Source organism: Meriones unguiculatus, chromosome 3 (genome assembly GCF_030254825.1).
Source record: "Meriones unguiculatus strain TT.TT164.6M chromosome 3, Bangor_MerUng_6.1, whole genome shotgun sequence".
Classification (NCBI taxonomy): Eukaryota; Metazoa; Chordata; class Mammalia; order Rodentia; family Muridae; genus Meriones; species Meriones unguiculatus.
Genome location: NC_083351.1, coordinates 166,409,938 through 166,422,802, shown reverse-complemented (window position 1 = coordinate 166,422,802; position 12,865 = coordinate 166,409,938). Strand labels below are relative to the sequence as shown.

General features: G+C 45.3%; 1 protein-coding gene across 11 annotated transcripts in view; it reads right to left on the bottom strand.

Annotated features, from left to right (window-relative positions):
- Positions 1-311: 311 nt before the first annotated feature.
- Positions 312-12,865, bottom strand: part of Septin11 (septin 11) — an 89,398-nt gene continuing 76,844 nt past the window's right edge. For 2 of the 11 annotated variants that reach the window (XM_021660413.2, XM_060380966.1), the window contains exons 9-10: positions 11,211-11,398; positions 4,231-5,701 (exon numbers count right to left, since the gene is read on the bottom strand). In XM_021660413.2, coding sequence (XP_021516088.2) covers positions 5,677-5,701; positions 11,211-11,398 — 213 coding nt within the window. In that variant the 3' untranslated portion in view covers positions 4,231-5,676. The other 9 variants (XR_009590960.1, XM_060380959.1, XM_060380962.1 and 6 more) reach the window with 9 other exon arrangements.

The window sequence follows — 12,865 nt, the reverse complement described above, 5'->3', positions numbered from 1 at the left end:
GAAATTTTCTATTCCTGATAGATTTGTTTCCGTGAGTTTTTGGATATGCTGATGTTGCCAGATGCAGTAAGAGGACAGAGCTGTTTGGGCCAGCTTGGTTGCTCTTTGATCGAGAAGGTGTTAAGAGGTAACCAAGAACGTTTTATCTGCTATGGAAGCTTTTGGGTTAAGGGTAAAAAGAACAACTCTTACCTTGACTCAGTATAACCTTCATAGACTATCAAATGCCAGAATTGTTTGGCTTACTGTTACATGTAGCTAATCAGAAGAGAAAAAACCGACAACTCTGTACACAGTGAACTTGTTGCTCATTTAGTGGAAACAGTTTACTTCGTTAAGAGTAGGGACGCATTAGCAAACAATCATGAACCGTGTCTGTGGGAGGGTGGAGCCCTACTGCTTTTCAGAATAAGGTCTGTCTTAGATGAGTAAGGGACATGGCACACCACTTTCCTTTGCTCCACGCTTGCTGTGCTCAGGAGGAGCACAGGATAAGTACAAGTAACTGTGTGCTAGGCACATGGCACACAGTAAGTATTGGAAAGCAGGGAAGAATAAGTACAGATGGCTAGGAGAGCTGCCCCCGCGGCTCTGCAGAGAAAACGTGCCAAGCCCAGCCTTTTATGGAGTGTTAATCCTTCCCGAGCACACATGAAGTTGTACTTTGTGGGAAAGGTACAAGCTTAAGGTAATAGTCTCTGCTTCATGCATGTGGGAGCCACAGGTTTCCATGGTGGGCTGAAAGGGACCACCAGCAATGAGGCAGATGTGGGTTTTTGTTTTGTTTTGTTTTTGTTTTTGCATCTCGGTGTCCTGTGGACACCCAGCAGATTTACCAGTCAAGAATAGTGATGGGGGGAGGGGAGGTTGGGCATTTAGGCTCATGATCTTCTCAAATGAATATACGTTCCTTTCACTAGTCTGGGTATGGCGGTTGCTTACTAGTAGCTGGTGTAAATGGACTAGGTGTTACTATAAGCATTCATGCTCAAGGACTTTAGAAGAAGCCTCAGTGCCCTGTTGATCTCCATGGCAGAAAGGCGGGTATCTGTAAAGTAACAGGCCTTGTGTAGGTCATTAAATGGAATCACAATTGTGTATTTTTTAAGACATCCAGAAAATGTTTGCCCTGAAGTCTGTTTTGATCATAAACCAAAAACAACTCAGAAGAAAGTTTCTTAGAATTGGTACCATTGATGGTGAAATGTTTGGTTATTTGGTCAAGTATGAGAAATGGGCCTCTCTCTCTCTCTCTCTCTGTCCAAGCTCAGCATACACTAACTCAGGATGTATTTCTCTTTCATAATGGACTATGCTGATTCCAAGTAGAACACCTAGACAATACTTGGATAAGCAAGTATTTGAAACTAATAGCCTTTTAAAATTTGAGTGAAAAATAAAAAGGTTGTCACCAGCAGAAACAGGTTCTAGTGATTCAATTCTGTTTTTCTTTCCATAATTTAAATTAAGGCAAGCCAGTACATTTATTATTGCCAGTGATTGTCCTCAGCATAATTTTACAGGAGGACCTCAGGACCCAATATTTATCAATATTTGAGAAACAGAGCCACGTGAAGCAAAATGCCACACCAGTAGCTGTCAATCTTAGGAGAGAGACCCCAAGGCACTTGGCCAGTGATGTCTGCAACCAGATTCCCTGTGGTCACTGAATGGAAGCGAGCCTTCTTGGAACTCCCTGATCCAATGAAGATGACCCCACTCACTTCTCAGCTAGGCTCTTAGAACAAAGGAAGAGCAATGAAACTACACACTCTTCTTGGGCAAAATCCTGCTGCCTGACTTGATTTTTAAACATTGCTCAAACTATGACCTGAAACGATGCTTCTTAAAATGAATGATGGTATGAAATTGATATTAAATGATTATAAGAAGTTCAGAATAAAGTGAATTGTACTTAGTAGTTTCAACATGATCTCGTGTTTAACATAGCAACGCTATATTCTGCTATCAGAGTTGGTACCCATAACCCTTCCAATAGTTACAGTCCTGAATGTCTGCCACTGCATACTGTGAAGGGACATTTGGGTTGCTTACTAGCTCCAGTGAGACTGACTTTACTTACATTTAGAAATACTTTCTAGTAACACAAGCTGCTTGTCAACAAACTCAACCGACTGCTCTAAGGGACCTCTTTGCAGGAATAAGAGTGGCAAAGGTCTACTGTGTCTTCAATGGCCCACAGAAGTACTGTACCTTACTCACGGAGGGGACCACCCAAAAAGATTCTGACCAAATGCAACTCAAACCAGGGCCATGAGCCATTCCCTACAGAGATAAAAATATTTTTAAGGTGCAAACAAGCAAAGTTATAGACAAGTAGTGAATTTGGAAGGTCGCTTCCACCATTCATTACAGATAGGAATTTGGATAGTTGGATTAGCTAGATAGGTATCTGGAAGTTGCCCTCTGACTTTGAGAGGTAGCCTAGCTCAGCATAGATAGGTCAGTACTGGCAATCAAACACTCAACTGGTACAAGTGTTTGTAGATGTGGGTGAATTTTAAGGGATCTGGTGCAAACGCTTTGATTTTTGGCAGGCCTTTTACAGACACTGTGGAGAAAGCCATGTGAGCCCCTTTGAGAAGAAATGAATTGAACCTCCGCTACTGATGCAATTACCTGGGAGGAATATGTTCATGTTTAGTGTTCATTTCATGCTTTAAAAAAAGGAAAAAAATAAATAAATAAAACCATGGACGGGGGTAAAGCAGAGCTTCACAACAAATACAAAAGCAGGGATGGGCCAGAAATATTTTAAGATATCTTTAAATATAAATTGAGCCCCAGAGGCAGAAAAGTCATTTACCCAACACTGGCACAATTCAAACATAGATCAAAACTCTAGTAACAAAAAGGGGCATTTTCAAATTGCATCTAAGATAAGAACATAGTAAACAGAAGTTCCCCTTGAAGTGAGCTTAGGAAGGGCATAATTTGATACCAAAAGTAAGTCTGAATAACAAATACAGAAAGCAGGATTGGCTAGATGGAATTCCCCGGCCCCCAAAAAACGAGCAGAACGCCCTCCCCAAACAGCTTATGGAAGGGATGCAGGTAACAGAGTCAAATGAAAAATGGTTCCTGAATTTAAAGGTAGATGCCCACTTCTTTCTCTCAAGAGGCAGATGGTCAGCTGAAAAATAAAAACACCGTATCAATAGGATGTTCCAGAGGAAAAATTGCAGCCACCTCTGTGCATGCAATAGCAAATATTATTTTTTTAACCCCAAACCAAAACAATCCACAAAACGAACAGAAGGCAGCATGGATTGCCCCGCTTTTATGACCTGCTAATGGCTGAGGAGCCTAATGGGGCTGGTGAGAGTTGCCCATAGGATAGAGACCAGGGGTACCATGTGCTGTGTTTGCCCCTCAAGTGGGGTACATGCTCTTTTCGGCCTGTGAGGTCTCAAATTAGGAGGTTCAAGAAAATGGCAGCTAAGCAAGAGGATTCCAGCCCAAGCCCCGGGGTTTGGGCCTAAGTTTTCTATTTCACTCTTCTAATGAATATTATTGTTACTATTTTTGGTAGTTGAAGTCACTTCGGTAGCCACAGAGGGCAGTGGTTTGTAAACAGACATTGACAGATACAAACAGCAGTGCAATATTTGACCCAGACTTTAAAGAACGGGAGGCGATGGTGGAAATGAGGTAACTCTTCCCCAACTCGTGTGAACAGACAGCTCCTGCTCTTCTAATGCTGTCCATTAAGAGAGAGTAGGGCTTGGCAACAGGATGGCTACATAAAGAAGAAGCTACAGAAGAGAAAAAAGAAAGGTTCAGATTCAAATTGATCCTTCAAGCCAAGAAAAAGAGCATTTCTCTACAACCAGCTGTGAAAGTAGCAGTGTTTCAGCTAAAGGACCAGGTCACCAAACATGGCTGAGGGGGGAGTGGGGTGTGGTAGCCATGGGGGCACCTGGGCCAAGGGAGGGCAGGACACCACCTCTGCTGGACACTGGGCATCACGGGTGCACTGGGCAGGCAGGGAAGGGAGGACAAGTGTGCCGAGGTGTGAGCTGTGCTACACCCTCGTGTCTTTGGAGAACTGGGCCAACCAGACAGCAGCACTGAAGTCCCCCACACAAGGCAAGGAAGCAGGAGACAGCGGCCATCCCCATCTCTTTATGTGACGTAACAAGCACATGTGTGCACACACAGGCATGTCAGGCAGGGACTGGAAAGAACTCACAAACGGGCACACAGAACAATGGTTGGGTAAAAATATATTTCCCCGTTTTAAGTCTTGGCACTAGTGATATATGCATAGGTCACCTGTCACCACACTATGTTAACAGACACCAAGTCGCTCAGCGCGCTGTTGAGCCAACAGTTTCACACTCGTAGGAACGATATGCTGCTTCACATGGATACAATTGTTTTAGTTCTTAAAAAAAGACAAGTGTCTAACATGCAGCTTACATACATGACAGTCTGCATCAACACTGAGATTACACAACAGTTTAGAAAACATTGGTTATCCTCCAACAGCAAAAAGAATATGACAGTTCTACAACTACAGTTTAAGGCATTATCATCATATTTTAAGATCAAGAAATAGATCAAAGTTCTAATGCTGTTCACAGCTTAATCTTCAATTTATTTTTTTTAAAAATTCCCTTCATACCTACATTCAAACTAGACTCTGTAGGTCATAATTCAGCTAACAACTCCATGATAAATGTCCTGTGTCTAGAACTAGGACTTTTGGAAACTGACACCTGACAACTCCTGACACTTGAGGATGGCAAAGCCAAGGGATTCAAATGGACGGTTCTGGCAGGACCACACAGAGACAGTACAACGTGGGTGAGGGAAGCCTTAACACCAACTCCGCAGAACACTTAGCAGTATCTCAGGAAAGTGAGACAGCCACGCCCATTCGTTAGAGGCGCACAGGATGGAGAGGAAGCAAGAGATGCTGCTGGTGAGTTGCAAAGTAAAGGAGCAGGAAAACAAGAAACTCATGCCCAACGTCAGGTGGAAGAGCTCCCCTGGCCAAGAGATGCCCTTTTGGACCAGTTAATATGGAGCCCAAGCTGGAAAGGCAGTCCTCAATTACCACTGGGTTCTCATGCCGGCCATTCTGTCACACCCCAACAGCAGTTACAGGGGAGCACCGTCCAGAAAGAAGAAAAGATGCTCATTGTGCTTGGGGATAAGAGCTGCAGAGAGAGGCCAGCCAAAGCTGTGCAACATAAAAAGATGTGGCCATCAGGCATTTACCCGAAAGGAGTGGCCATTACTAAGATCTTTCCAAAAGTATCAGAAAGGCAGCCTGGCAGAGACATCATTTTCTGGGTGTTTGTCCAGTGGACCGCAGAAATTTCTTTCCCCAGCTTTATCTCGTCACAACTGAAGGCCTTCTACATGCCCTCCATGGTGCTACGCAGAGCAATGGCTGCAAGTGGTAATCAGTCCCCTGCTTCCTCTGACATCGAGAGGAAGCATAAATTGTGGGGCAAAATATAAATGTGACTGGTGTAGATGTATTTAGCTTAAAAAAAAAAAAAAAAGAGGAGAAGAAAGAAAGAAAAGAAAAGAAAAAGACTACCCAGACTGCTAAACCTCATCTGAAACAAAGATTTCAGAGTTCTTGCACCTGTACTTACATGCAGAGGCGAAAGCACGTCCGATTAGATTTGAGAGTATCGTTTATTCCGTGCAGAGCCAGGGACTACTGTGAAGAAAGGCATAGATACGGAAAGAAAAGAGCAGCAGTAACAAGCTCCAGGAGGCTTGGGAGTGGAGGTGGGAGAGAATCATTTCAGAAGCAATGCTTTTTGTTCGTTTAAGCTTTTTTAAGGATTCTCTTAGCTTTTTATTCCCTGACTCTCCGTAGAATTTATTTTACTGTGAAAAAAAATTAATTCAATCAATAATCTTGGCATCAAAAAGTCAATTGGATTTTTTTTTCCCTTCTTAGCTTATCTTAAAAAGCTTTTAGAGATTTGAGAATCAAATGCAAAGGGGTACTTTCTATTACAAGGCACAGAGAAAGAAACAAAGAAAATGCTCACACAAGCAGTGGTTGGAACAAAAGTACAACACAAATGCTCAAGCTCTTGTGTGGTGCCCAGTGAAGAAGCAGACGCAGCCACGGTTAGCCAGCATGCCATTAGTACCTGCTGCTCCACAGCTAGCTGGGAAAATGGAAGCAAAGCCAGGGTCCGTGTAGGAGCTCCTCCCTCCCCTGCCGAAGATGGCTGCTACGGCTGCTCTGTGGCTTCTGGGCCACCCTGGCTTGCACCCCTGTGAAGCCAATGGCCTTGCTTTGCCTAATGAAGCCTAAGTCAGTTTATGAAAGGGCACTGCTTTTTTCTTATGATTGGGAGATGAAGAAAAGGAAAACCTAAAAACTTGGCCAGGATCAGACCGGGCTTGCTGGACAATTTTGTTTTCAAGTGGGAAATGTAGCGTGCTTTACCCCATTAACGTGTAACTGGTGACATCAGAGAGGAGATGTAAAGGCAAAGGACTGGGTCCATGAGAAATGTGAGAGAGGGGAAAGCTGGGGGTCTGGTTAGAAGGGGACAGCCACGCAGATGACAGGATGAACAGCAGAAGGAAAAGGGGACAGGATAGACACGTGCCCTTCTCCCTTCTTGCACAGCAGGCAGGCAGGGCATGTCCTGATCCAGAGTCAGGTGGCCTAACTGATGGCCCCAGAGACAGAGCAGGCGGCCCTAATCACAGTAAGGGGACAAGCGAGCAAAAGTCCTTAAAGGCAGCTGAGTTTCAGTGTCAGCAGGGAGCGGGAACTGATGGTGGTGGTCAGCCTCGTCTGTCTCTACTTTGCACAACTGCACTGTGCTCGCTCCCTCCCTTAACCTGAGGACAGCCTTGCAGGTTTGTGCTACGGGCAATGCAATGTAGAGCAGGTTTCCTATTTGAAGTATTTGGAGCAGTTTTCTCACTGCGATTCATGAAAATTTCTATGAGAAGGAGCCATACTTGGGAATCAGCCTCCAGGTCTCCCCTCAGCTGGCTTAAAGCAAATGCAGGTGTACAGGGAGGGGATAGGGGAGGGGTAGGGACGATCCCCTCGCTCTAAGTGGGGATCCAGCATCCTTAACAGCTAGGCCAAACTCTTTCAGGCGGTCTTTGAGATCTGGACCTGGGAAAGTGTCAGGCGGGGACACCCTGGTGGAGGTGAGCATTCCCCAGCAGCTTTGGCCGGGCTTTGAAGTGGGCATTCAGATGCCCACTGTGTCCCTAAGATGGTCTAAGCAGCTCACAGGCTCGGACCAAATACCGGAGTGATTAAATGGAAAAAAAAAAATCATACAGGTGAAAAGCCACCTATGGTGCCCGCTCACCATTCTGCCTCCTTTCATGGCCACCTTTGGTTTGGGGCAAGTGTGAAGAGACAGTGAAGTGGGGGGAGGGGGCTGGCGAGCCTGAGACGAACAATCAAGAGAATGCAGGTTGTTGTCATGGCTATTCAGGGTTTTAGTTCAGCTGCTGAGGTGGTGAGTTTTCACGTCAGACGTACAGGTAGCATTTTACCCTGCTTTCCTTGGTCCAAAGCGACATACGAATGACAGACATGCTTCCTGCTGCCACTTGGGACAGGCATACAAGGCAGATCATTGACTTTCCAGAAACAAAGTCCAGCCACACGCACGCGTCTGCCGAGATCCCCTTGTTCTATGGGTCTCCACCACCTGACAACATTCAGCAAAGTGAGCTAGGAGTTACTGGTATCTGGGGAAGGGAGAGACAACGAAACCAAACAGGACGCGGATGACAGAGGTACGCTACTACTGCAAAAGCAGGTGAGTGCGGGAGCGTCCTTGGCTTGCCAGGCCTTTTACGCGAAGCTTGCACTGCAAGTTAAAAAACAAAACAAAAAAAGTTAGAAATGATGACGAAGTAAATGAAAGGGAAATCAGGAGCGCCAGCACCAGCATTCAGTGACGGCGAACGCTCATGCGATGATTATGGGGACTGACAGAAATCAAAAGAGAAAAAAAATCCGAGTAGGCTAGTCTACAGGAAAAGCAAAAGCAAACCCTGAATACTGCGCAGAGAACACAAGCTCAGTTCCCTTTTGCATGGAATTTACATTGGAGAGTGACTTCTTGAAACCAAGGTGGAAGGAGCCACTGTCTTGTTTGTTTTCTCACATAATGCAGAAATCATTATGGTCTGTGAGAAGTGGAGCTCACACTGGGAGCGAACAGAAACCTCGTCTTCCGCTTCCGGACTGTGGGAGGAGTCAGAGAATAAACGGACAGTAGGGGCCTTGTACGGATGACTTGGAGAAGAGACCTAAATAAAGTAGCTTTGCAAACTGGAATCTAGTGGATGGAGGGCTACAGGGCTAGCTGGGCAGGGCTGAAAAAGAACACGGTTAGAGCTACAGCAGTGCCATGAGCTTTTCCCCTCAGGACCACAGCGAGGCCAAACCCGGGCTCTGCACAGCTAATTTTAGGTAACACCAAAACATGCAACTTTATTACTTAGTGAAAACAAACCAATTAAAAAAAAAAAAAAAGGTGAGTAGATAAGATGGCTGTGTAAGGTACAGTCATTACATTCCAGTTAACAGATGGCACTGACAGTTTGGGGTTTTTTTTTGGGGGGGGAGGGTAGGAGGTGGTCAGATGCAACCCAGCGGATGCCTCCTGGCAGCTGAGGAGAGGGAGCGGGATACCTTCCACTAGGAAAACTTACCCTCAGGCAGTCCGACCACAGTAGTGGAGGAGCCCCACACGAGGAAAAGTGACTTGGTGGCCAGAGACAGACCCACTAATGGCAGTGCCAGGGTTAGTTCTACTTTGTAACCTTAGGAGATGTTATATACTCTCATGCCACTTACAGCCAAGGAGAGGTACAAAGCCTTACCTATGTTAAAAACAGGAGTGTGTTGTTAGGATAGGAAAAAGGAGTTTAGGATTATTAGCAAGTGAATCAAGACTGGCAGAGGGGCACACAGCGGACGGAAGGGCGCCCCCTGCAGCCTTCTGCTCAGCACAGCCATTGCACCTGCTGCAGCTATGACCAGGAGGAAGTATCTTCCTCTTTCTGTTCAAAGAGATGCTCTGCTTGCCCTGGTTACTGACTTTCTGTGGTCCTCTCTAGCCAAAACCTTCCACTGATAATAAAGGGAGTAGCTTTTTTATTTTTCTTTTTTTACTTTTTCCTTTTTTTTTTTTTTTAAACAATTCAGGCCTCCAACTAGCCTTTGCTTTCATTACACAAGCAAATGGTAAGAAACAAGAAGTGACACCAAAAAATACATGCCACTGCCAGTCACTCATCCTGGTGATTATTGCGAACCAGATGTAACACCGTCAATAAGGAATGAGAAAGTATAAATAAAGCTGAAATAGACTTTAACACAGCCATCATGTAAACTTCAAAAGCACTGTACACTGGTAAAGACTAGATGGGAAGGAGATAGGGTACATCCGGAGGACGATGTCCTTACCAACCGGAGGGTTCTCATGGGTACAATGATGATCAGTTTTTGGAACTTTTATTGCTAAAAGGCACATCCAGTATACATGAAGTATTCTTTTAACCTTGCTGGTCTTCTATAAACACTTTTAGTTCAAAATTGTACTTGTACCCACTTTTGTGCTTCAGGGTAAGAAAGCCTACCCTTTGGGCTTCCTAAGCTATGAATCAGAAGCCTGCCTCTCTCTTTCTCTCTCTCTCATGTACATATGAACACAAGACACTCTCTCTCTCTCTCTCTCTCTCTCTCTCTCTCTCACACACACACACACACATGCATGCACATACACAAACTTCTGTAGTTTTTCCCAGATAAAGGATTTGGATCAGGGCTCAGTGCTGAATGGCTTTGACTGTGGCTTGCCATGTGGGGCACCACAATCAGTGTTAGAAGTTTCCGGCACACAGAGCAACATAGTGCTGCACTGAACTAGAGCATGGAGGCAGTTGTTTCTTTCTCAGTTAACCCACTCGAGCCAAAGCCCAGGCTGCTGGGCTACTTTGATGACTTGAAACTATACCAAACCTCGTTAAAGCCACACATTAGCTACATGGACTAGTTCTGTTAATTGCCTAGACCAGTTTCCTGCTCCTCAGTTCTCTAGACATGTCTCCTCCTGCCTCAGAGCCTGCAAAAGCAATATGTATAGAGCATGATTCACTAGTGTTTCAATATTACTCTACAGTGCAAACACTCCTTAGGGGGCAAGTCCTGCACACGAGCTAGGACTAAGCGGCAGCAACACTGGGCTAGCTTGCCCACTCTCAGGCAGACTCAGATGGGACTGTACAGGGACTCAATCGTAGGGGCTACATTTTTCAAAGAAGAAAATTCCTTGCATCAGCCCCGCCATCTTTCTTGTTACCTAGCTGCCCACTTTTCGCCCAGCACCTTGGTGTCGAAGGACAAAGAACAAGGACCCAAAAGCGGGCTTGCAATGGGGCCATGGGAAAGTTTTCCAAGTGCTTCCTTAGCACCATTCTCATCAAACCCGCAGCTACCTGGCCCCTCTCTGCTCTTTAAAGTGACTCAGTGGATATATAGCTACAAGTCACAGAGGTTCCAGGAAGCACACCTCTCTGCTAGCTTCCAACTGCTGCTACTGGGGTGGTACCGGAAGTGCTGGCTTGAGAGCAGCATCTGGCCCTTTGGCACTTGAAATCAAGGCTGTATGGAAACTGTGTGGGGTACAGGGGTGGCGTGAGGGTAGCTAGAGCTGTGTTCAATGGGTGGGCATTTTGGTTGAATTTCACAATTTGATCATCCTCCAGAGAGACCAGCACCCACTAGCTGCAGTCTGGAATTTAAAGTTCAGTAACTGGCTTGCCATACTCTCTAACAGAGTGGAGAACCCATGTGAATAACTGATTTTTAGAATGCTCTTTAACCAAGAGTCAAGAGAGAACCTCCAGAGGCACCAAGAGAAAACCGCCTGTCTTCGGGTCTCCTAGGGCTGCTACAGAAGCTGCTACGGAAGCTCACAGGCTCCTCCAGTCCTGATTGTTTGGTCACCACAGTGACGTTTATAAATTAATCCTTTGTACCCTTTAAAAAAAAACAACAACCTCTAAAACCTCTGTCATCTTCCCCTGCCCTGTAGAGAAAAATACTTGCTTTTCTTTTTCTGGCGACAGACCAGGTCCCAGTCTGTACGTAGGAAAGGGAGACATGCAAGAGGAAGAGATTGTCAGCGGGCCCCAGGATGCGGGCGACACCTGCTTACTTTTTCTTATCCTTGTCCTTCTTGGTTTGCTGGGACCCAGACTGCTGGGCCTGGGATTGCAAGAGCTGAGCTGCGGCCTTCTTCTTCTGGAAGTTGCTCACCTCCTCCTCAAGCTCCTTCTTCTTGTCTTCCACTTTTTTCTTCTCCTCTTGGTGTGTCCGCTTCAGGAGGTCAAACTTCTCGTGAAGCTGGGAGGGATAAAGGAATAAAAATCTGAGTGACACAGGCTGTGTGAGCCTGGGCAAAATCGGAATGTGTGGCCTGTGGGCTGCTCTTGCTTCGTGGGGGTTTGAATAGCAATGGTCCCTTAGGCTCATACACTCTAATGCTTAGTCATCCCAGAGTGGCTCTATTGGAAAAGGATTAGGAGGTGTGGCCTTGTTGAAGGAAGTGTGTCCCTGGGAGGGCTTTCTAGGCCCTGTGGCTCTCTTCCAGCCTGCAGATCCGGGAGCAGAACTCTCAGCTACCTCTTCAGCACCATGTCTGCCCGCATGCTGCCATGCTCCCCACCATGAGGACAATGGACTAAACCGCTGAAACTGTAAGCCAGCCCCAATAAAATCTTTCTTATACAAGAGTTGCTACCCCGCAGTGACTGAGGTGACTAAGTCACTGCCTGAAGTATCTGGGTGGCTTCTGGAGGAGCAGGCGAGGATGCTGAGTCCTGAGCATTTCTGTCACTTGAGCTCTTCAGGGCTGAACACCCTGTGAGCACTCTTTGTGATAAGGGACTTATTTAATTATTTGTTATTATTATAGGTATATTGAGACAAGGTTTCTCTATGCAGCCCTGTCTATCGTGAAACTCACTATGTAGACTGGGCTGGCCTCAAACTCAGAGATCTGTGTGCCTCTGCCTCCTTAGTGCCAGGACAAACAACATACACTACTATACTCAGAAAAAAGGGTGCATTCACTTTGAAAGCATAAAGATGACCGGCAAAGTGGCTTAGTGGATAAAAGTACTTGCTGCTAAGCCTGACTGGAGTTTGATCTCTGGAACCTACATAGTAGGAGAAACCTGATTTCTGCAAGTTGTCTTCTGACCTACACACACGCACACAATTTTAAATATTGTTATTTTGTTAAGCATGAAGAAGGTAACAATTAACCATAATCTTAATAACGAGTCATAACAGACAAAGGTGGGTTCTTGTTTCTTGGCCTAAGTCACAACAGTGTTCATACACATATATCATTCCCTCTCTTTCCATACATATACACACACATGTGTTTTAGCTATGTACACTAACAGTTTACAGAATACGATGAATAACTTTTAGCTTTTGACAAACAAACAAACAAACAAACAAATAAATAAATAAATAAATAAGTCCAGAGTCATGGGCTGGGCCACAGCTCAGTGGCAAAAGGTCTACCATGCAAGTATGGAGCTCTGGCTTCATCTTCAGAACCAAACAACAAACACAGCCAGAAACAAAAGCAGGAGCAGGGGTGGGAGCGGGGGTGAGGTGTTACCAAATTCTGAATCTTAGGTCATCATCCCCTTGGTTAAAGTCAGCTAATAATGCTCAATTTTCCTTTCTCTGCAGCAAAACCATTTTAAGCGCTTAGGTGAGTAAATGGCTTAAGTTTCACTAGCTTCTTAGAAACGATCTATTTATTTCTAATGTGTATATGTGTTTTGCCTCCAT